The sequence below is a fragment of the Filicampus tigris genome, chromosome 10 (genome assembly GCF_054856515.1).
Source record: "Filicampus tigris isolate MCC_2025a chromosome 10, RoL_Ftig_1.0, whole genome shotgun sequence".
NCBI classification, from domain to species: Eukaryota; Metazoa; Chordata; class Actinopteri; order Syngnathiformes; family Syngnathidae; genus Filicampus; species Filicampus tigris.
The window spans coordinates 5,527,765-5,550,657 of record NC_141226.1 but is presented as its reverse complement, the minus strand read 5'-3'; the positions used below and the strand labels follow the sequence as shown (position 1 = coordinate 5,550,657).

The following is a 22,893-nucleotide window of genomic DNA, read 5'->3' as shown; positions in this document are numbered from 1 at the left end:
CAGTGGGGATCAGATGCTGTTGACCCAGACTCAGGAGTGAGTCAGTTGGGAATGATAAGGGAATTTGGGAATGATGAAGCACAGATAAATGTCAGATGTTTTAGTAGGCTTTTCCTGTCTTCTTATTTTATTTTATTGTTAGCAGAAGCACAGAGGTTTCAACTGAAGAAAAAAATACCCAACATACGACGACGCTACCGCAACACTTCTCTGTGTCATTTCCCTGCTCTCATGTTGTTGCTTTTTTCTTTTTTTTTTTCAGGACCTGAGTGAGTGCTGGTGAACGGTCCCTTGATCAGCATACCACTTTTTGGCCCCGATACCGATTCCGCTACCTGGCTGTGCAGTATCGGCCGATGCTGATACTATACCGATACCTCACCGTCCCAAATACGCGCGATTTTTTTTTTGTAATTCTAAAGAATTGCACTCACTCATATTTAAATCATCACTTGCAAAGTATCTGTAGTAACATTTACACACAAAATACACATGTTGAATAAACAGCCTATTTTCATAGCTCTTCGTGCTTGTGAGCGTGAGACATGGGATGCATACTATATTCACATGAATGAACATTTGTAATAAAGCAACGTGCAGCATTTGTACTTCTAAAATATATTCAGTGATTCTAACCGACCCCCCAATGCGTGATGTCACATTTGTATGCTGCCAGAGGGGCAGGCGGTTGAGTGAGTGAGATAACAGAAGTCCGTTATGTGTTGTAAAATGGTACACCTGTGCTGTTTATGGTTGCTCTAATCGGTCAACTGGAGATTTTATTTTGTGATACCGGCAGTGATTCAAATTAACCGGAGGCAAAAATGAAGTTGTTTGAAAGCAGACACAGTGGCTGTCAAATATTCAACGTGACCACTTAACACCATCACAACACACAAGGTTATGATCTGATGACTTTAGTTAGTTTTCTTTTTACTTTTCATTCAAAATTTAGTTCGCACTGCTGTTCAACATTAATGGGTTAATTATATAGGTATACAAATTTCATATACGTTGATGGAACATTATAGAACATTTTGCTGAGCGATGTGTTGTAAACAAAATTGTCTCTTTGTTAGCAGTTAGCAAGCTCGGGCGAGCTCGAAAAGCTTTGACGGGTCATAAAGACGAGTTTATCTGGACACAAACCATTTCATGAAAGACGTTTTACACCGTTAAACTATTGATCGATGTACTGTGTCAAATAAAAGCAACATACTTTGCTACGAGACAAAGATCCAGCCGACATGCCCCCAAAGTAATTGCAGGCTCTGCATGGCATCAAAGTACCCCCCAAGCAACTGCTTCCAATGTGGCGATGTATGTCCTTATAGCGACCTTTTTCAACTAGACATAAGTAGACCGATGACCAATAACGCTAATCATGGATAAGGCGTCTCCTCGTATTTTCCTTCTGCATGCGGCTTTCAAATATGCACGCTGCGTTCAAATAATGATACCAGTATTGATAACCGGCATCAGCGTTTTATTTGTTAGTACCGGCTGATCCGATACCAGCTTTTTAATGCGGTATCGGGATACCACCCGATACTAGTATTGGTATCTGAACAACACTAGTTACAACACGATCTTAAATATTCCCTTGATGTCCCCTGGCTAAATGATATTTTGGGTGATACTGAACTCATTCAGTACCAGACCGCTAAGTGGACGTGAGTAAGACATTAGCCAGCTAATGAGCTTTAAATAATGTTTATGAATTATGAAACCTCCCACGGCGTCATGCATAGGGTTGGGCATCGTTTGAATTTGGATGATTCCGGTTCCGATTCTTTGATTCGATTCCGGTTCTTAATGATTCTCGATTCTTAACAAAACAAAAGGACAGAGCTGGGTACTTGAGCCTTTTTTGCCCGGCAGCGACCCTCCACCCTTGACCTGGATACCCTTACGGCCGCGACCCCCCGCCCTTATTCATAAAAATTATCACCGCCCACTCCGTTCCGCCCTCCGCCCCCCCCAAAAAAAAGTGTCCGTGATTGACGACGCCGCGGGAGAGATGCTGACGGCAGAAGCTTTTTAAGGATCATTAGCTGGCTAATTTACTATTTGAACCCGCTGTGGACACGCTTCAAAATGCGGCACTAGTATTTTACTACTTACCCACCTGCGTGTGCTTACTTCCATTGCGAGCCTAGGGGTTGGTTTTGTCTTATTGTATAATTATTTTGGTCCGACAGATGGCCAGAAGTCGCATTCAACAAGTTATTTATTTTCCACACTTCCCTTCGTTCACGGCCTTCAAAATAAAAGCATAGCAGCAAACCACTATACACAGCAGGTTTGCTACGGCGTATTTCCGGAAGTAGAAGACGCCAGAAGAAGTGTATGAACCCCACCTTGACGTGGCAGCATCATACTTGAGTGCTGCGCGCAGCTTAATATACTCCCGGACACAAGTTGTTTTGAAACTGTTAAATTCCGAGTCAGGGGGCGTCGCTACAAAAAGACAGCGACAACAATGGATATCGTACGTGCTACAACCATAAAGGGACCGAGATGACTAGACTATGCATTTAATTTTATTGCCAAACTAGTTTGCTTTTGCAGCAGCAACAGCTGCGTGCTGCATCCTCTCTCTCCCACTCTCATGTGACATAATGGACCGATCAGAGCAGCAACAATTTCTGATGTGTGCGTGGCATGTGTCGCAGACCTGTTGCCAACAGTACAATACGTCAGTCACGTGACTCAATGCGGCAGTTGTCGCTCGCGCCGACATGGGAGTAGAAAGAAACCTAAAAAGAAGCCTTTCAATGAGTCGGCTGAGATGAAATTTGGCCGCCTCGTGACCACGTCAAACGCATGAGGGCCGATTAGTGGGCCGGACTAAAATCCACTTCTGGCCATGCTTAGTCCAGCCATTTTTTAAAATTTGTCACGACCCGCGCCCCCGCCCCAAAAATGGGCATCCGGCCGGGCCGGGCCGGGGATGGACTGCCCAGCTCTGCAAAAGGAGTTATTTTTGGACAAATCACATGAACTTCTCTGCTCTTCAATTTCATGAACTTTTTACTATTTGTGAACTTGACCATGGATTACTCAAAGGGCTGTTTTTAACCAGTATAGTTATTTGAATACATTTTTTTGTATTACTATTATTATTACTATTATTATTTCGTATTATTTTTCACAAGAGCTTTATTTTTGAGACGTTCAAGACAGTACAATAATGCAGTGAACACCAATTGATTTGCTAACCTTGTCTTGCTTCCAAAAGAAAATATATGTGACGAACACAACGCTGCATTTTAAGGGCAAGCAAGCAAAGTCTATCTAATCTAAGCAGTCTATGTAACCATATGATGTGTCGGTATTAGGGTTGCCAACTTTCTCACTCCTAAATAAGGGATAGGTGCACGGTGCCACGGTGGTGTGAGCATGATGTATGAATTTGGGATTTTTTTTTCTAATTTTCACGTTAATGCTGAAACCACATTCACGTAAAAATAAGAAAAAAAGAAAAAAAATGGACAGTGTTTTTCACAGGACAGCGACGATATGTCACCTCATATGAAACCTCATATGAAACCACAATTAGGCTATTTTCATCAAAAAACGGGTGTAAGAAATCTGAAATGTTAAAGAGGAGTGTGACTCACCAAATTTATTTTTTCTATGGATATTTCTGGCTGCTTTTGAGTGACTCAAGCAGCCTTCTGTCATTTTGCGCAGCCAGAGAGAAGTCCTAACATGACAGGTGGAGTGATTGCCGCTTGTTCTGAGATTGACGCTTCATCTGATCTAGGATCTGTCATGTGTAGTACCGAGAGTCTCCATTAGGAGCGCTGTCATGTGCTATCACTGTTTAAGAACCAGCAATGTATGTTCGAGCAAGTATACAAGTAAAAGACATTGAGCTGCCAACCCGTCTGTGTCCGTCGTTATTGACAATCGATCGCCATCCAAAGCTTTACTAAAAGCGTCTTATTTTACAGGATCGGTAATTGCAGTTTTCTGTATTTTCAAGAGTTAATATACGGGACATTTAAGTCCCCGTATGGGACAAACCAAATTAGCTCAAAATACGGGACGTCCCAGCTAATACGGGACAGTTGGCAACCCTAATCCGTATGTACAGTATTTATGTTGTGCTGCAGCTGCGTATGCTATAAGCTAAATATTAGCTGGATATGTGGATTTGTGCATTGAACTTGTTGGCTCAATGTTGTAATTAAACGCACTTAGACGATTTTGACTTTTGGGTCATAAGCCGCATCTCGTCAGTTCTATTGGCTAGGCGTCGGCCGAATGAGCCAGCCGGGCTGGTCCGGGCAGGATCACCGACCCCGTGAAGGGCGACGGCTGCCGCCACTGTGGATAGGTCGTAATTTGTTCGTAGCTCTTCCGCGCGGCTAACTAGGAATCGAAACTTAGCACCGTCATTCTAAAATCTGAACCGTTCCGGGAGAACCAGAATGATGGACCCGGTTCCACTCGGTTCCGGGTTTTCGGTGCTCATTCCTAGTCATGCATGGACGTTTTTTTTTGGGGTGGGGGGGCAGACTGACGGAATGTACGGATGGAAGCGCTTTAAAAGGATGAGGACGGACAGGGTCGAAGAACGATGACGGAAGGTTGCCCAGGTCGCGGACGTAAGACGGACTGGCAAATAGGGAAAAGTGCCCATCTGGTGACAATGTGAGTGTGAAAGGTGTTTTCGTTTATATGTGCCCTGGGTGGCATCCAGTCTCGGGTCTTGCAGTTTGGGAAAAGGCTCAATCTCACCTGCGAAAGAGAATAAACAATTAGAAAATGGCTGGCTAAACAGTTCTGTTTCTCTGAATACACAGCACATACAACAAAATGTGTCATTGTGAGTCATTAGGTCATTTGATTTTACATTGTGTAACATTTTGATTAAAAAGTGGACTTTGCATAACTCCATGATCACACTGACAGGAAGTACTTTGTACTACAAGAAGAAACACAGCATTTATGGTTAGTATGAAATTAGGATCTATTTTTAGCCAATGTACTTTCACAAGTCTTTGCTAAACTTTAATGTCACAGAAAAAAATTACACATACTTGTTTGTACTTGTATTTCAAATTCATAATAGTTAAACCACTAACACATTTAAAAGTAATCACTGCATTAATCTGCATTACTATTATCACAGGTAAATACTGGGAAACTATTGTTATATTAAAGAGAATTGAATTCCTACACCCATTGCTTCTTCCTTTTTGGCTGCCTTTCATACACTGAATTCATAGGATAAAGTCCAAGGGGTTTTTTTTGTTTTTTTTTTACTAAATTTTCTATCCTGTGCTAGGGTGTGTTACCACTCTAGCCTGAACTTCAACACCTCAGCTCTACCCATAATGCACTGTGGGAAAGGTAACACCCATTTTGTTGACTAGTAGGAAATCCGAGGCAGACGCTCCCAGCCTGAAGAGAAGTGGAGAAGTGGAACGACGTTACAAGAAAAGAACATACTTTACGGTTATATTTCCACCCTTTCATGTGAGTGTTTTTTGGGATTGTTGTGATATTTGAGGCAGATCTTTCCGTGACTTTTTTTTGTGTTTTTTCATGTGAATTCTTTCCCTACCTTTTGGAATTTCAACCAAGGTGAGAGAACGAGAAGTACGACCGAGGGCGGGGGAGGAGCTGCGGGATTCTCCCATGTTTGCAGTCGGTTCTGTTCATATGTTAAACAGTGTCACATGGGGCCATGCTATTGAGGCATTGGAGGGAAAAAGAGGGAAACCAACAAGGGGTGGCGGGGGCGGTGAGAGAGAGAGAGAGAGAGAGAGAGAGAGACACTTTCTCACGTGCAGGAAGGCGCGTTCATCCAAGCGTGGGGGAAATTAGATCACACTTAACCACAACAACAACTTGAAGTGTTAGACTTCACTGGCTCATGTGTGGATTGTTTTACATCTCCAGACTTCTTTAACACGGCTTCCTACATTCTACAGGCAACTGTGGAGTCAAGATGCCCACCAACTTCACTGTGGTGCCAGTGAATGATGCAGAGGGCAACAGCAACAAGGCAACTGCAACTGGAAGTGACAAACCTGTCAGCCTCAACAATATTTTTAAGGAAGATAACTCGGATGGATCCCAGTCAGGTAGGAGCCTGGAGAATACTGCTTGCTCAAAAATGTTGGCTTGTAGATCCAATCATGTGTTCAGGGTAGGGTTGCTAACAACCTGAAAAATAAATAAGGGACACCTCATCGGCCGGGACGGCCGACCAGACTGCCTTCAACTAGGGATGGGCATATCGACCCCAAAATATCGCTATTCCGATCCAGCGTGCTCAATTTTAAGTATCGATCCTCAAGACAGAGCAGTGATATTTGCAATTAATTCATATATATATTTATTATTCTATCATTTAGAAAGTTGTTTTGTCATCCATTCAGAATTTTCACTATATGTTGCCAAGGGCAACAAGCTTTCTGCCTTGGCAGAAACGTCTTTGACTACTGCAGAGTAAAACAATGACCAAGACATAGTTGAGGCTCAAAATGAGCTCACCTTTAACCAATTCAGTAGAACATTTTCACATATTTGTCACTTCCTCTTCATAAAACAGAAAAATAATGTAAACTATTTTTTACATTTTTTTTTTTACTGTTTATATTTAAAGTGTAGTATCGGCTGCCTGTACAGTAAAAAATATGCATATCTGTTTGAACTTGTAACAAATGTAAGGCTGTGTGTGTATTTCTTTATCTATTATTCATCAATGTATTACTTTTATGTATTATTAATCTATTTAACATACTTGTCAATCAATTATACTTGTTCATTCCAACACAAAATTTTTGTATGTTGTTTGTCCATATAATGCTGACATTCACTGCACATTCCCATATTAACCTTGATCGGAGGGTAAAAAAACAAATAATTCTTCACATACCATATCTATCTCTGGCGTTGCCTGGTGGACAACAAATTTGTCATGCTGCTTTCTTAACTTCCGCTATCTACTTTGGCTCGCCACATTACCTCGACCAATAAAATAAGCAGATTCTGTATTGTCATACTCGTGTATGAATATGCTGTCAGCTCACTGGTCACAGAGCAGAGGGCCTAGGACCGTTACCGTAACTTGTCATATAAAGGGAACAGTTGTACATGAATTCCATCAACATTTTACAGATTATTTTTTACTCTGACGATATTACGGGACAAAGTGCGTACCTTTACAACTCAATACGGGACGCGTACTTACGTTCCTAAATACGGGACGATTCTGTTTTTCAAGGGACATTTGGCAACCCTAGTTCAGGGTGGTCTACCTCTCATTTCCGTTGTGGGTCACGCTCCGGGCGTGCTAATGGCTTTCCAAGAAGGCTAAAGATCAGGGCATTTGTGTGTCATAGAATAGCCTAAGCAAAAGTGTTCTGACACAATCACATGCAGCACGTTGTGGCTGGCATGCTAGAGTTTAATGTGTCATTGTTCAACTTGCTTGAACCTGCTGGCAATGTCAATGAGCTAAAGAATTGTGTGTAGCTTGTAAGTTAACACTTTGACTTTGTCATATGGCTGACATGCAAGAATCCACAACGCAATTTACAGAGATGGGCATTCCGTCTCAGGCATGGAGCGGTCCGTCCGGGACAGACGAGAAGTTTTTTTTAAAAGTTCCTGTAATCGTCCCTAACATAGTCAAGTACAGTGGTACCTCTACTTGGCTTGGAACGGATTAGGGCATTTACTTACAAAATCTTCTACTTAAGAAATTTCTTCCAGAACCAATTAATTTCATAAGTAGAGGTACTGCTGTACCCACTGATGTGTTGTGTTGTGTTGTGTTGCGTTCTTTTAAAAAACAAGACCACTGGAGTCCTTTTTTTTTTTTTACTTTTCATGTGCACACACATTGTACTCATGGGCATAGCCTGCCCTCTAGTGGTTCAACACATGTAATACCATAAATTATGCCACAGGACTGGTGAGGAAAAAAGTAGTTATCAATTTTGTTTTACTAACTAACTGTGAAAGCACCACTGTGTCATATGTCAGTTTTTGTTCATTATGGCAGCGCCATGTGGATAAAAGCGGTAGTGTTTTGATAAAAGTCAACCATATTTCCCTTGCGCGCCAGCGCATGGTGTCATGAAATCCTGAGCTCCCGCTGGCCTGCAAATTGGACTGAATTACATTTCTATTTCCAGTGGCTGTGTGAAAGATGAATAGCGATGAGGTAATTAATTTAATTTTGTTTAAACAATACTTTAGTTTTTTTGTTTTAAGGCTTCTGCCATGACACCAGTAATAGTGCGTAGACGTTTGAATCGACTTCCGTCCTCATAGTGAAAGGAGGAAGTCGGTATGCCGTAAAGCAATTCAGGACATTTGTATTTTTTTTCTGTGCCAGGGTCGCTACCATCCTCCCCTTAGTGCCAGTAAAAACGATACAGGCCACACACACCCTGCCCCCCCCCTCCCCCAGGTCGTAAAAAGTCCCATTCAATTATTTGTAAGTCAATGTTTCATCGAAAGAGTTGTGAAAAAAAATTATTAAGGTCGTATTCTTGCCCAGTGCTGCTTTAACATTTCAGACATACCTTATCCCTTTGCATGCGAACTATGTCCTTGTCTGGGACTATGGGACATCTAGAGCATAAACGTCTTTCTAATCCCGTACATTACTGCTACTTTTGTGAGGCAGATCGTACGACACTTCCGACCCGAGAAGAAGCCGCTGCCCGTCTTGTGAAACAACATCAGCGGAACCTTTGCGTTTCTCCTGCCGAACTGGCAACAATTGTGGGCTTCAAGATTGTATGTACTGCATATAATGTGAAGTATTTCTTAATAAAACATATTTTACTCCAAATAACTTTTCACCACAATCTGATTCCGAAAACCACAAAACAGTGACGTGACGTCTTCAGTCGGCATGTAGACGACCGAAGGACGATCCTCGCAAAAGTAGCAGTAATGTTCTTCATTTTATTTTTAATTTAGTAACTCACAACATAAAAACACAACAGCCAGGGGGTGGTAAAGAAATATATTACAGAAATATATTATAGAGCGTGACGTCATCAGCAGGCGCGAAGGACCCGATACAATCTGGACACTTGATGACATCTGCTACTCACACCGGCTTGCTGCGGTCTGCGGGCCGGTTCTAATAATAAATCAATAACATCCCAGGGGCCGTAGAAAACCTCAGCCGGATGTGGCCCGTGGGCCTTGACTTTGACATATGTGCTTTAGACACTTTCGATGCATTTGCATTCCTTTTCATCAAAAAGGCATAATAAACATCCATCCATCCATTATCTATACCGCTTTATCCTCATGACGGTCGCGGGGGTGCTGAAGCCTATCCCAGCTGTCTTCAGGCAGTAAGCCGGAGTACACCCTGAAATGGTTGCCAGCCAATCGCAGGGCACACAGAGACAAACAAACATATACACTGACAATCACACCCTGGGGCAATTTAGAGTGTTCAATTAACCTACCATGCATGTTATTGAAATGTGGGAGGAAACCCAGAGAATATAATTTGCATCTTCAGAAAGAATGTTAGAAGTCATGAAACTTTTTTTTTTTTTTTTTTTTAATTGCATAACACATTTTGGCATTTAAACGGGAAGTCAACCCAAACATTTTTTTCAAGAATATCTTCAATGCAGGTCCACTAGTTGAAACAAGGCATTCTGATGAATATTGCGTTTGTGGAATATGAGTTCAGCACCCATTTTTAGCCATCTCAGGGGGCGGTCATTTTGTCACTTCTGACTGAAAATGACACCAGTTGCTCAGGTAACGACCAAGAACAGCACACCTGTTTTCTGAAACTGAGCCATGATTGGTTGTTATCTGGGCCCTGAGCAACTGTGATGTCATTTTCAGTCAACAGAAGTGACAAAATGGCCACAACCTGAGATGGTTTAAAACGGGTAGATTTTGCTGCTTAACTCGTATTCCACAAACTCAATATTAATCAGAATGCCTTTTTTCAACGACTGGGCCTGCATAGAACATATTCCTGAAAAAAATGTTTGGGTTGACATCCCACAAGTTTGAAAAATATTACTTTAAAATTTTTTTCCTGAGAAACAATTATTACTGTTGAATGGCAATAATTCAAATACTCATATTTGTAAAAGTAATCAATTTTCAAAAGGCAATTCAGTAGGGTATTTTTTTTCTCAAATATTTGGATATTGAAATGTATAATTATATTACTATTTTCTCCAGGATAGTATTGTTTAGTTGTCAGTTTGTTTTGCCACTCTGTTCGAAACAATTTATGAATACTTCATCTGCTGTATTAAAAAATACTTGGGAGAGTGGGGGTCATAGTTTGAAGGTTTATAGATATGACCTAATCATGAGTGTCACTGTGCAAAAAATATTATAGGAATCTTTCAAACAAAAACAACCCAAACTGTTAGAAGTGTGATGACAGGTGTTCTGGTCATCTGTGGCCCTCATGACCGTATGATAAGCACATTTAGCACAACAAGGAGTGAAGAGAAGAACTCAAACCCATAATGCTGATTGGACAGAATGTCATAACTATGTATAAACAATAACATACGGGCATTTTCCATGACCGGCTCCTTCGACCAGTATTGTTTCCATCATCTGGAAGCCAGACTATTTCACACAGAATGCATTACAATGTACATTCAGCACTTAACTGCTAGCTTTGTTATTTATAATGTTCCCAGCAGTTATTGTGTCGTAGTAAAAAAATCAAATAAAATGACTAAAATCCTGTACTCAATTAGCAAAGTGAAATTATTAAGTGGAAGAGTAATCCTGTTGCTTCCTTATTTTAGTGCAGCTTTTGATCCAAATGACCTTCCATAGATAACAGAAATTCAATTATTCCATCCACAACCAGGCCATCATAAAACGTTTTTGAAGTATAGTGTAAGTAACATCTTAACATTCTTAACTGTCATACAAGTGTAAAAACAAAGAAACAAAGAAAAAACAAGTTAACCACTGTATGACAAGACTAACACTATTGATAAAGTAAGGAAAGGGCGGCTTACAGAAGGCATCATTCTTTTTAACATTCTTAACTGTCATAAAACTGTTGGCCCTAATCAGGATATGCGGTACAGAAAATGGATGGATTACGAAGACGGAGAAAATATTCATGTGTGTAGCCACACTTAACAGTGATGGTGTATGGAAAGGGATGCCACCCTAACCGACATCCACACCTACGGACAATTCAGAGTCTTCTATTAACCTAACCTAACCTAACCTGCAGTACCCGCAGACAAACAACACAAGCATGGGGATGATTCACAATTTAGGATTGGAAAACAAATAGTGACTTGAAAAATAACAAACCCTCCATGACACTTAGACGTTCTGCAAAGATGTCGAAAGCAGATCATATATGGGCTGGACACTGATTCTGGCAAGCGGTTGCATCCACTGTGTATTGTATGTTCCGCCTCCATTTCTTATTCATAACTTTCATGAATATGTGATCTAATGAAGGGCCTCGGTTTCTGCAAGGCATTTCACGATCAGGAGACAACAGTGCGATCTAGTGTGAATAATGTACCGTATCAAAGACCCGGGGTCACGGCCAACACTCATGTCCACTACAAAGTTTGAGTGTTTGTATTGCCTCTGGAAAGTCTGAATGTTGAATAGCAGTATTCAACATTCAGTAACAGTAGAACAGTTGAATAACTATACTGTTCCATTGTATAAATGTATTAGATAAAAAGAGCAACCCTGCAGTTTTTCATTTTTCATTTCATGTTTATTTGAGTAGGCGCAGATGCCACAACATAGAAGAAATGAGTAACAAACTCTAATGCATACAGCATCACATCATTAGGGGTGTAACGGTACGCTAAATCACGTTTCGGTTCGGTTTTTTGCAAACTTCGGTTTATTATATTTTCGGTACAAAAAACTGATTTTTTTATTTTTTTATTTTGAAAAGATGTCAAGTAGACTGTACTTTTTTAGGCATCGAAATCTTTGAATATTCAAGAGCAGAGTGTAACGAATTGGGTTGTGGTCGGATTTGTATGTTGCTGAGTTGTGATGTTTCCGAGGTTCATGAATGCATCGTATGGCAAGCGAGTGGAACAGCGGAGAAAGAAGAGCGCGAGCAGTTGTACCTGGATTAATAAAAACGTGATAATTAAACTACATCTGACGACGTGTTCCTGGAAGACGCTACAATATGATAAATCTCGCTATTTAAGTTTGACGTTTTTGCTCCCTCGTCTAAGAAACATTCACAGTCGGATGATGCTGTGCATGTTCGACGTGCTACCTGCCGCCTATCTCATGTAGCAATGTCGGCACACAACCTTCAGACTTAACCGCGTACCTTTCCCTATCGGCGATTTTATCAGGACAGCCAGAATGTTCCCAAACAGGAGACCGCAGTGTACGGGGGGATCTTCGAGCTCCGGGACTTTTTTCTTGCTCTCACTGTTATGCTGCCACTCTCCTCACCCGCATGCAACAGTCAATAGCACCTGTGTGTAAGCTTGCGCTAATCAGTGGAGCGAACCGAACATGCCATACCGAAACGCAGAGCTGGGCACTTGACCCTTTTTTGCCGGTCTGGCCGCGACCCGCCACCCTTGACCTGGGTACCCTTCCTACAACCATAAAGGGACCGAGATGACTAGACGATGCATATTGCCAAACTAGTTTGCTTTGCAGCAGCAACATTGCTGTATGCTCTCCTCCTCTCCGTGTGGGAAACTGTATGTCATCGCAACATGTGACATAATGGACCGATCAGAGCAGCAGCAATTCCTGATGTGTGCGTGGCATGTGTTGCAGACCTGTCGCCAACGGCACAATGCATTGGTCATGTGAATCAATGCGGCAGTTGTCGCTCACGCCGACATGGGAGTAGAAAGAAGCCTAAAAAGAAGCCTTTCACTGAGTAGGCTGAGATGAAATTTGGCCTCGCGACCACGGCAAACGCATGAGGGCCGATTAGTGGGCCGGACTAAAATCCACTTCCGGCCATGCTTAGTCCAGCCATTTTTTTAAATTTGCCAGCCCGGCCGGCTCATTCGGCCGATGCCTAGCCATAGAGGGCGCGATGCGGCTCATGACCCAAAGTCAGAAGTATCCTAAGTACATCTAATTGCAACATTGAACCAACAACTTCAACACACAAATGCACATATCCAGCTAATATTTAGCTTATATCATACGTAGCTGCAGCATATAGATAAATACTGCACATACAGATACATCCTATGGTTACATAGACTGCTTAGATTAGATAGACTTTCCTTAAAATGCAGCGTTGTGTTTCGTTATATATATTTTCTTTCTAAAGCAAGGCAAGGTTAGCAATTACTGTACAGTAGCATGCTTTTAGTAACATCTGAAAGACGCACGCGTGCGTGTGTGTGAGTGTATGTGTGTGTGTTTGAAAAAGGCTGAGGGGCTGTTCTCGTGAGTTGAATCCAATGCTAGTTTTTTCAATTGAAGAGAAAGTCAACCCAAACATTTTTTTTCCCCAGAATATGTTCTATGCAGGGCCCCTAGTTCTAACGAGGCATTCTGGTTAATATTGTGTTTGTGGAATATGAGTTAAGTTGTCAAATCCATCCATTTTTTACCATCTCAAGGGTCGGCCATTTTATTACTTCTGTCGACTGAAAATGACATCACAGATGCGCTGAGGGCTCAAATAACGACCAATCATGGCTGAGTTTCAGAAAATAGGTGAGCTGTGATTGGTCGTTACGTGAGCCCTGAGCAACTCTGATATAATTTTCAGTTGAAAGACGTGACAAAATGGCCGCCCCCAGTGATGACTAAAAACAGGTGGATTAACTCTTATTCCGCAAACGCAATATTTATCAGAATGCCTTGTTTCAACTAGTGGGTTTGCATGGAGCATAATCTTAAAAAAGAATATGTCTGGGTTGACTTCGCTTGAATAAAGTATTTGCATAAGAAAATCAATCCTCTTATTCATGTTAAGAGTATTAAAATTTAAGAACATAATGGGACAGAAAATTCAAGGGATTTTTTACAATAAATAAAATATGCGATTAACTACGATGTTAACTGTGAAAAAATGCGATTAACTATGATTAAATATTGTAATCGCTTGACAGCACAAATATATATATATGTATATATATATGTATATATATATGTATATGTATATATGTATATATATATGTATATGTATATATGTATATATATGTATATATGTATATGTATATATATGTATATGTATATATGTATATGTATATGTATATATATATATATATATATATATATATATATATATATATATATGTATATATATATATATATATATATATATATATATATATATATATATATATATATATATATATATATATATGGTCATACTGTTGTTTCATTAATTTGCATCCATTGTGTAACACACTCATTTTGCTTTTGAATCCCTTTAGGAGATGACATTCAAAGGGAGTCACGCCCATTCATCAGCTCAGACCATGAGGTAGAACAGTATGATGGCACAAACATGGCCTTGTTTGAGGTAAGGCTTATTAAAAAACATGTTCTCTCCTTCTGTCAGTCAAATCAGCTTGCAAATTCATACTGTTCTAACATGACATCTCACACAGAATGACACTGTCAATATTATGTTAGAACGTAAAGTGCAGGCTGGCACAAGCACTCTGAGCTATGGTTATTGTTGAGATGGTAGTCGGCTTCCTGATACTGTACTTCCAATCGAGGCACATTCTTAGGGGTACTGAAACTTGTAGCTGAAGAGCTGCATTGCCGTTTATGTGCTCCATCGTGTTTGCATGTGTGATTTTCTGTGTGGTGTGTAAGACAAATGTACAGCAAAGTGTACGTTGGATTTTCCCTTAATCAGTAAAAAATAATAATAAGAAGAATTATGTTAAAGATGACCGCACTGTTATTTTTCCAGTATCACTCGGGGCTTATACGGTTCCAGATGTTTGAGGCAGAGAATGCGGTGTAAAATAACTGCAAATGTTTTCTAATATCCATTTTCTTCTATGCTCCTTTGAAGGAAGAAATGGACAGCAACCCAATGGTGTCATCGCTTCTAAACAAGCTAGCCAACTACACCAACCTCACCCAAGGTGTTCGGGAACACGAGGAGGCTGAAGATGGAGGTAGAAGGATCACCATCATGGTATGAACTTTTAATAGGAGCGGATAGCTCGTAATGGGAAAGATTCTTCTTTAGTTGGGTTTGACTGACAACTGAGTCACATGGGTTTCTTAGCAAAAACACCTTTCAATTTGTGCATTCATACTGTTTTTCTCCTCACTAGAGAGAGTTTGACACACTGCATTTAAAAACTTGCTTTGAAGATTTGATCTGTTACGGGCATTTATAGAATTAGGTTGCTAGTATCACGTTATAAGAAAAAAACAGCAGCACATCTGATCAAATACAAGTAGTTGTCTATATCAAACAATTAATCCAATGTCAAAAAGGCTTTGGGGGCATGCTGGAGATACACAGATTTTTGTCAGCGGCCTCACACCGATTACTTTGTAGAGCAGAATGAATCCCTTCATTTCCTTATTCTTGATCTAATATACCGGCACCATTTCTTTTTATTGAGTGAATTGTATGTCCCATGTTTAAATGCAAGTTGAGATCAAAAACTTACTATTATAAATACATATTTATTCTGTTTAGACTAGTGCTCAATGCCGTTCTCATCTTTAGCTCATAAATCACCTATTGTAAAATGAAATGATTCATCTCCTGAAAGTATAACAGAATATAATAAGTCTTACTTGTAGAATTACACGTTCATAAACGGTCTCTGTGTAGATCATCTCAAGTGGCTGGAAGAAAAGTGATAAAACCCTGAAGAGCTGCTTTGTTAAGTGGCCTTGATGATTTCTTGCTAAATCCCGCCTCCCGAGTGATAGCATTGATCTTTCTTTTGGTCGTCTTGGGATCTCGGGCTCGGTACTCAAAAATAGGACAGAGCAATGCAAGCCGACTGCAGGGAAGGAAGCAAAGAGAGAGCTGAACCACTAAAGAGGAGATGTGGGACATTTGGAAATCTACATCAGGGCCATTGCCACATGTTGACAAACAACTGAAAGCCATGGAGAAAGTGCAGAACAGCATTTTTAGGACTACTCAAAAAATGGTATGTACGTGGGGGTTTTCATTCAAGAGGTAGAGATAATTGCACATTTTACACTTTGTGTACATTTTGGGCTTCCTTGTGAGTTATGCTGCAGGAGTTCATGTAATTATACTGCATACTAAGCGAAAAGGGCATCGTTGTATTTATTGTAATTCAATGCAGTTTTGCACAAGTGACCCCAATGTCCGTATATTTAAGTTGCATCATGTTGTGTTGTGTCCAAAAAATACTGGGAATGCATTTTTTAAATAGCAGTATATTATTATTGTTATTACTACTATTGATGTATCGTTTTAGGTACAGTTCTATGACAGTGTTTGCGATTTTGATATTTGCCGGAATAAAATTCTGAAAACCGAGTAATCTGATGATTAATTAAAAAAAAAAAGAAAAATAGAATGAATAAAATTACTTATTGGGTACCCTTAATGCATACAACAATAAAAATATGAATCACAGGCTGGTTTTACAGTACTTTTTCTTTTATTATTTAACTTTAGAACAGAGAAAGAAATCTACAAAAATCAGCTGATTTCCCCACCATCAAATTTTAGGTGTGTATGTTTGTATACCAATATCCTTGCCTTATGCTGCAATGTGTTAATGTGTGAAAAAAACAATTGACAAAAAAAAGCCAAATACATAAAAGCTAATATCGGTGGAAAATGTCATTTTGTTCATAAAATTATATTCATTTACTTTCATTCATGAGCAGCAAAATACATAGTTTTAGTGGTTGAATGCTTGATTTATTTCTGACTTGTCAATGTTAAAAAGCGGAACTCAGTTTGAAATTCCTCATTCCTCTTCAACATGGTCATTCGCGGAGAGCTCACTGACAATCAATGTGTCCGCCTTAAAGTCATTCAATATTATTAGAGTTTGCTCTTTTGATGCTGACATCATTTGTTACATCAATGCGGTTTAGTGAGCTGCAGGCATGACCTCAGCCATCTTCCCTGTGTTTGACAGATGAGCTTGTAAGTTCGAGATCTTGAGCCTGTACATCAATTTGTAAAGAGTAATATTTGTCTCATCACTTAATAACATTTTGTCTGAGGTTTTTGGGGCTAACGTCTGCACATTTCCGTGTTTAGTGTATTTTTGTTCATTTTCATGACCTGCCCTCTAAAGGTTATTGCTGATGTCTCTAAAAGTATTTTCTTGTGGCTCTCAAAGTTTTCAGCCATCAACGGCTTTTTTTAAAAATGTATTTCTTTGTCTGTTAATTAGAACACCAGTGGTTTCTTTCTTATTCTTAATATTTCAAATGGCCGTATTTTACCCGTAGACAACACTCTGCTTTTCATGTTGTTTACACCTCTAACTAGTATAATGTATTCTTCACTGGCAAAACCCAAATCTGAAATGGAACATATACATGTAGCTCTATTTGTGGTTTGAACAATCAGCGTAATACGTCACACCTGGGCTACAAGACGCTCGTGACAGTCGCATGTTCCAACATTTTTGCTCACATGGAAAATGGGTGGGTTCAAATATCTTCATTATATATCAGATAATGCTTTAATTACATAAATAAAAGAAATAAAAGCTACGATGTCTATCACTGTCTCATCTTCTGATGTGCAATCTGAATATTTAAAATTCAATTAATTGGCACTGTTCATTATCCATCCATCCATTATCCAAACCGCTTATGTATTGTTTATATATGCATACATTAGTTAGATAGATGGATAGATAGAATGTCCATCTTTGCCTGGTCTCACCCAATCTGTCTTTTGCTTCTCAAGGTCCCCCAAATGGGAACGTTTATCGGGGTGTATCTGCCCTGCCTGCAAAACATTCTGGGTGTGATCCTTTTCTTGCGTCTCACCTGGATTGTCGGAACAGCTGGAATCCTTGGCTCCTTCGCCATTGTGTCCATGTGCTGCATTTGTGTGAGTAATTTAAAACTCCATCAAACAACTGGGATGTTGGTGGGGTCAACTGAAATGTTCAGCGATGAAAGAGTGACAGATTACTTTCACTGATTTATTTACATGGAATTAATTTTGGTTCTTGATCTTGATCTTGACGGTTTAGGAGAAGAAACATTAAATTAGTTTGATTTACTTAAATGAGTATGTCAGTAGCTCTGGGAAGCTGGACAGAGAGATGATTGTTTCTCAGCACTCGTGATGTGAACAATCTGCACTCCACACCCTACTCTCCTTTAATGTTTATCCACTCTGCTGCTTCAGCCAAACAATATGATGGGATAAAGAACATGTCAACGCATTACTTTGTATTTGATGGTATGGATGTTTGAGTTCAATGCATAAGATGTTCAGATCAGAAATCAGCTCTTACACAATTTGCGAATGGAAACAAGGCCCACTATAGTATCAGTTTATTCTAAAATATAATGATAGCAGTTCTGACCAGCTATGAATTGTTCCGCAGATGAAGAAATATGTAAGTCGTACGTATCAGTAACAAATTTAAAATTTCAGCAAAATTAAAATACATAAAATGAAATAAATGAATAAATAAAATACAATAAATTGTTCCGTTTGAGTGCTCCTTCCTTCGAGGAGCAGGTCAGAGCAGGTCACTCATTTGTAAAATGATAAAGAATGGACTCTATGCATGCACCGTTTCCGCATTTGGGGTACGGCGGCATGCTAACTTTCGGTCGCTAGTCTAACGATAACATTGGTAGCGTCAAACTCTTTCGAATATACTCGCTGTTTCATGGAATGACAGCAAGTTACAGCAAATGACGTATTGCCTCCAGTAGGGGTGGGCGATATGACGATATTAGATCGTTAAGCGGTTTAACGTGTTCACGATCTCATAAAGCCGAAAGATCGTTTGATTGTCTACATGGCACATTCTATGCAGTTTAGTACTATGGCGGCGCAAAGCCGCTGACTCGTATACCCGACCAACCAATCACAGCAGGCACAGTGCACCGTACGTGACACTCCCCGCCTCCCTGTTTGTTTGTCAAGCGGGAAACTATAGCGGGAAGTCACCACGAAGCAGAGTTGGTCCCGAAAAGAAATTCCTCATCCACAGTGTCGATTTGGTTTGGCTTTTCCTCGGAGGAGAAAACACAAACCAGTTATTTGCAAAGTTTGCAGAGACTCCATTCTGATGTCAGCGCCGCCAGCCAAAGCAAACGGAGATCAGCCAAAGGCAGCCGCTAGCTCCAAGCTAACGCGACCCACGGTAACACAGCCATTTAACAAAAGCACTCCATATGAAAAAAACAAGCAAGCAGTGTAAAGAAGTAACTGAAGCAGTGACTTGTTACCTTACTGAAGCCATGATTCCCATCAAAACAGTGGAAAACGAGGGCTTTAAAAGACTCTTCAAAGTACTAGACCTGCGTTACGAGCTGTGTTTTTATGTTAACATTGTTACCTTTTATGTTTACATTCACTGCACATTTTGATAAAAAATGTCACTATTCAAATTAAAACCTGTTCAGAAAGCTTAGCTAACTTAAAATGTCATTTTTTTCTTTGAGTTTTATACACATTTTAAATGTTTTATGTTTCACATGAGGAAAATGGGCAGAAATGTGCAAATTAGTCTTAAAAAAATGTAAAAACAGAATCGTGATAAAATCGTGATCGTGATTTTATTTTTAGATTTTTATAAAATAAAACGATTTTATTTTTTGCCATATCGCCCATCGCTAGCCTCCAGTTATCCAAGTGTCTGCAAAGCGACCAAAGCACCATATTGGATTTAATGACCCATTCGCTGTTTCACAGTACATGCAGGTCCTTCTTTAAATAGACTTGCATGGCTTCTTTTGATGCGCTTAACTCAACTTGACTCACTCAAATGAAGAAAGAGTCAATAAAATGGAATAGAAAGCCTTTTTCTGTCATGTTCTATGGTGCAGCTGCAGTGTGAATGCAGCCAATAAACAATGACAAGCATATACTTTTCACTGCAGAATGAGCATCAATGTTTCCTTGACATGAGAGTTTCTTGATCCCCGAGCCCACAGCGTCGTGACGGAGCGGCCGACCTCATCGATTTGTTTTTGCCGATTCATGAAATTGTCTCACCGAGTTTATAAACTTTCCAACTCCTACGGCTCACTGATAGACGCGTTCAATAAACAGCAGAGTTGAATCACTGAACGTAATGGCCGGCACACTGCAGAGATAGCTGGAAGAGCAATCCCTTTGTCTTTAAAAAGTCACAACTTTGGATGACATTTCCAACTTTATAAGCACTATTGAATACAGATCCTACACATTTACATTTACACACATTTAAAGAATGAGGTTATTTTTCCTCCAGTGGGCGTCACAGTGACTTGAAACAGGCAAAGACCGGAAGCATGTAACACGCCGCACCTTTGCCCTGGAAATCATTAACGTGCTGCCATGCGTATCGTCCATTCCATTGTGGCTTCTGGACCCACGGGCTTTACGTCATCATTTAACATGTATTATTGATTGATTGATGAAGTTTAACGTTATGACAGGCCACACTCGTTTTTGGAGCAAAGAAAACAAGGCATTGGTGGAGCAGCCGTGGGCATGAACAAAGTGGTTGCAACATACAGGAAATGCAGCACTATCAGAAAAATGTCAAATCTCTGTAAACCCACAATGGGTTGTCTAATCTGACAGACAGCAACACAAATATTGGGTACCGATCTCCCCCTTGCACACATTTTTTTTGTTTTTAGAGCAAAGCTGTGCATGAAGACATCATGTTTAGTAATGCTGGGAATCTTTCGCCATCCAGCTGTATATGAGCGCTTGCCCGAGTCTTCTACAAATTACAAGAAAGGGTTAGACATTGGAATGCTACATCAGGGCGCTTGCAATATGTTGACAAACAACTGAAAGCCATGGAGAAAGTGCAGAACTGCATTACTCAAAAAGTGATGAATGCATGTTGGTTTCCAACGTCAGATTTTTTTTTTGAGTTTCAAAGACATCCTTCCCATAGGAAATACAAATAGAAATAATCCCTTCCAGGGGCACATGGGTTTCCTCTCTTCCATCTGGACCTTTTCGTAACTGGGGTTGGCTCACATAGCTAACCTCCATGCAGCTGACAAAGACTTGATTCCCAGTCAACCTTACCAGGTTCTTTTTTTTTACTTTGCAGACATTGCTCACAGCCATATCGATGAGCGCCATAGCAACAAATGGAGTTGTACCAGGTAACATAACTGTAATAGTTTTTGAAGAACTTTACCAATAATGCTATAACAGGAAAAGGTGTTGTGATGTTTGCTGATGTAATGTAAAATGAAAGTACATACATATGGTCCCGGCCCAAATAAATCAACAAACTTAACAAAAAATATAAACACGCCACTTTTGTTTTTGCTCCCATTTTTATGAGATGAACTCAAATGTCAAACCTTTCCCACATAAACGGCAGCATTTCTCTCAAATTTTGTTCACAAACCAGTCTAAATCTGTGATACTGAGCACTTCTCCTTTGCCGAGATAATACATCGCACCTCACAGGTGAGCCATATCAAGATGCTGATTAGACACTATGATTAGGGCACGGGTGTGCCTTAGACTGCCCACAATAAGAGGCCACTCTGAAAGGTGCAGTTTGTTGTATAAAACCTGTCAGTACAGTACAGTACGGAAACAGGCTTCCCTTAGTGTTTCCGTCAACACAACTATACCAGAACCTTAATAACAAATTTTACATACAAAAATCAATGTGAAATAAATATAAATGACTGCTGACATTGATCAATGAATTTTTGGCATATTCGATCAAAGCCTTTTATTGCCGATCAAAACATCCGTTCACCCGCAGCTCGTGCTTGGCTGCCGCGAGACGAAATGGCAAAAAAGTTGATTTGTTTAATACACGTCGACGTCCCTCCATTCAAAAGCATCACTCGCGCCGCCCTGCACACAACCGCCCGCGCGAGCTACATCGACTCCAATTGAAACGCACCGCCAGAAAGGCTCCCTAACGCAGCCGCGCCTCCGCTGCGAGCAGAGGGGAGGGACGCAACACAAGGCCGCGAAGCATGAGCTGCGGGTGATCGGATGTTTTGATCGGCAATAAAAGACTTTGATTGAATATTCCGACCACCGCAGTTGGTGTGAACATAGCATTGGCTGCTGTGTGTGTGGAGTTTGCGTCTTGTAATACTGTATATGCCATGAAAAGGTACTCCGCGCGGGGAGCATAGCAAAAGGTTTCAACACAACCAACTTAATCCGACATTTGAAGAACAAGCAATTGGGAGACTATGGTGGGTTTACGAGGCTCACTGCATTGAATAAAGTCAAGGCGGACACAGAGCAGTTTAAGTGGCATTTTGACAGAGGGAGACGCATCGTTGGTCACTTGTGGGCAACAGACCCACTATATCATTTTATAATTCACAAAAAGATTAGCAGTGACTTTTTTCTCGTTGACAAATGCACAAGTTAGTTTGTCTATGCACAGGACAATAAACTTCCAGAGTCGTTTCAATTTAGGAACTCATTGAATAGTTTATTCAAGTGAAACCTGCATGTGACTATTTTTTTCTACTTTGATTATATTCTGAACCATGCAATGTTTAGATGGCATGTTGATTGACTTTTTTTGTATTTCTTGTATTTCTTCATGCTTTTGAAAATATATATAGATTTTTGTCAAAATTGCAGCAATAATATGGCTGTTTTTTTTTCAGATAATATTGCATAATAGCAGTCACCATAAATAAATGGAAAAATATACAGATATTCCATGTGATCGGAATCGGTATTAGTATCGGCCAATCTCACTCATGAATGATCGGTATCGGTGTCATAAAACCTGATCG

The 22,893-nt window shown here is 40.2% G+C and overlaps 1 protein-coding gene across 2 annotated transcripts in view; it reads left to right on the top strand.

Moving 5' to 3' along the window:
- Positions 1 to 5,354: 5,354 nt before the first annotated feature.
- LOC147140454 (solute carrier family 12 member 7-like) overlaps positions 5,355 to 22,893 on the top strand; it is a 30,638-nt gene continuing 13,099 nt past the window's right edge. For both annotated transcript variants that reach the window (XM_086042793.1, XM_086042792.1), the window contains exons 1-6: positions 5,355 to 5,490; positions 5,949 to 6,101; positions 14,415 to 14,503; positions 15,011 to 15,136; positions 17,876 to 18,022; positions 21,213 to 21,267. In XM_086042793.1, the coding sequence (XP_085898919.1) occupies positions 5,966 to 6,101; positions 14,415 to 14,503; positions 15,011 to 15,136; positions 17,876 to 18,022; positions 21,213 to 21,267 (553 nt within the window). In that variant the 5' untranslated portion in view covers positions 5,355 to 5,490; positions 5,949 to 5,965. The remainder of the gene's footprint in view (positions 5,491 to 5,948; positions 6,102 to 14,414; positions 14,504 to 15,010; positions 15,137 to 17,875; positions 18,023 to 21,212; positions 21,268 to 22,893) is intronic.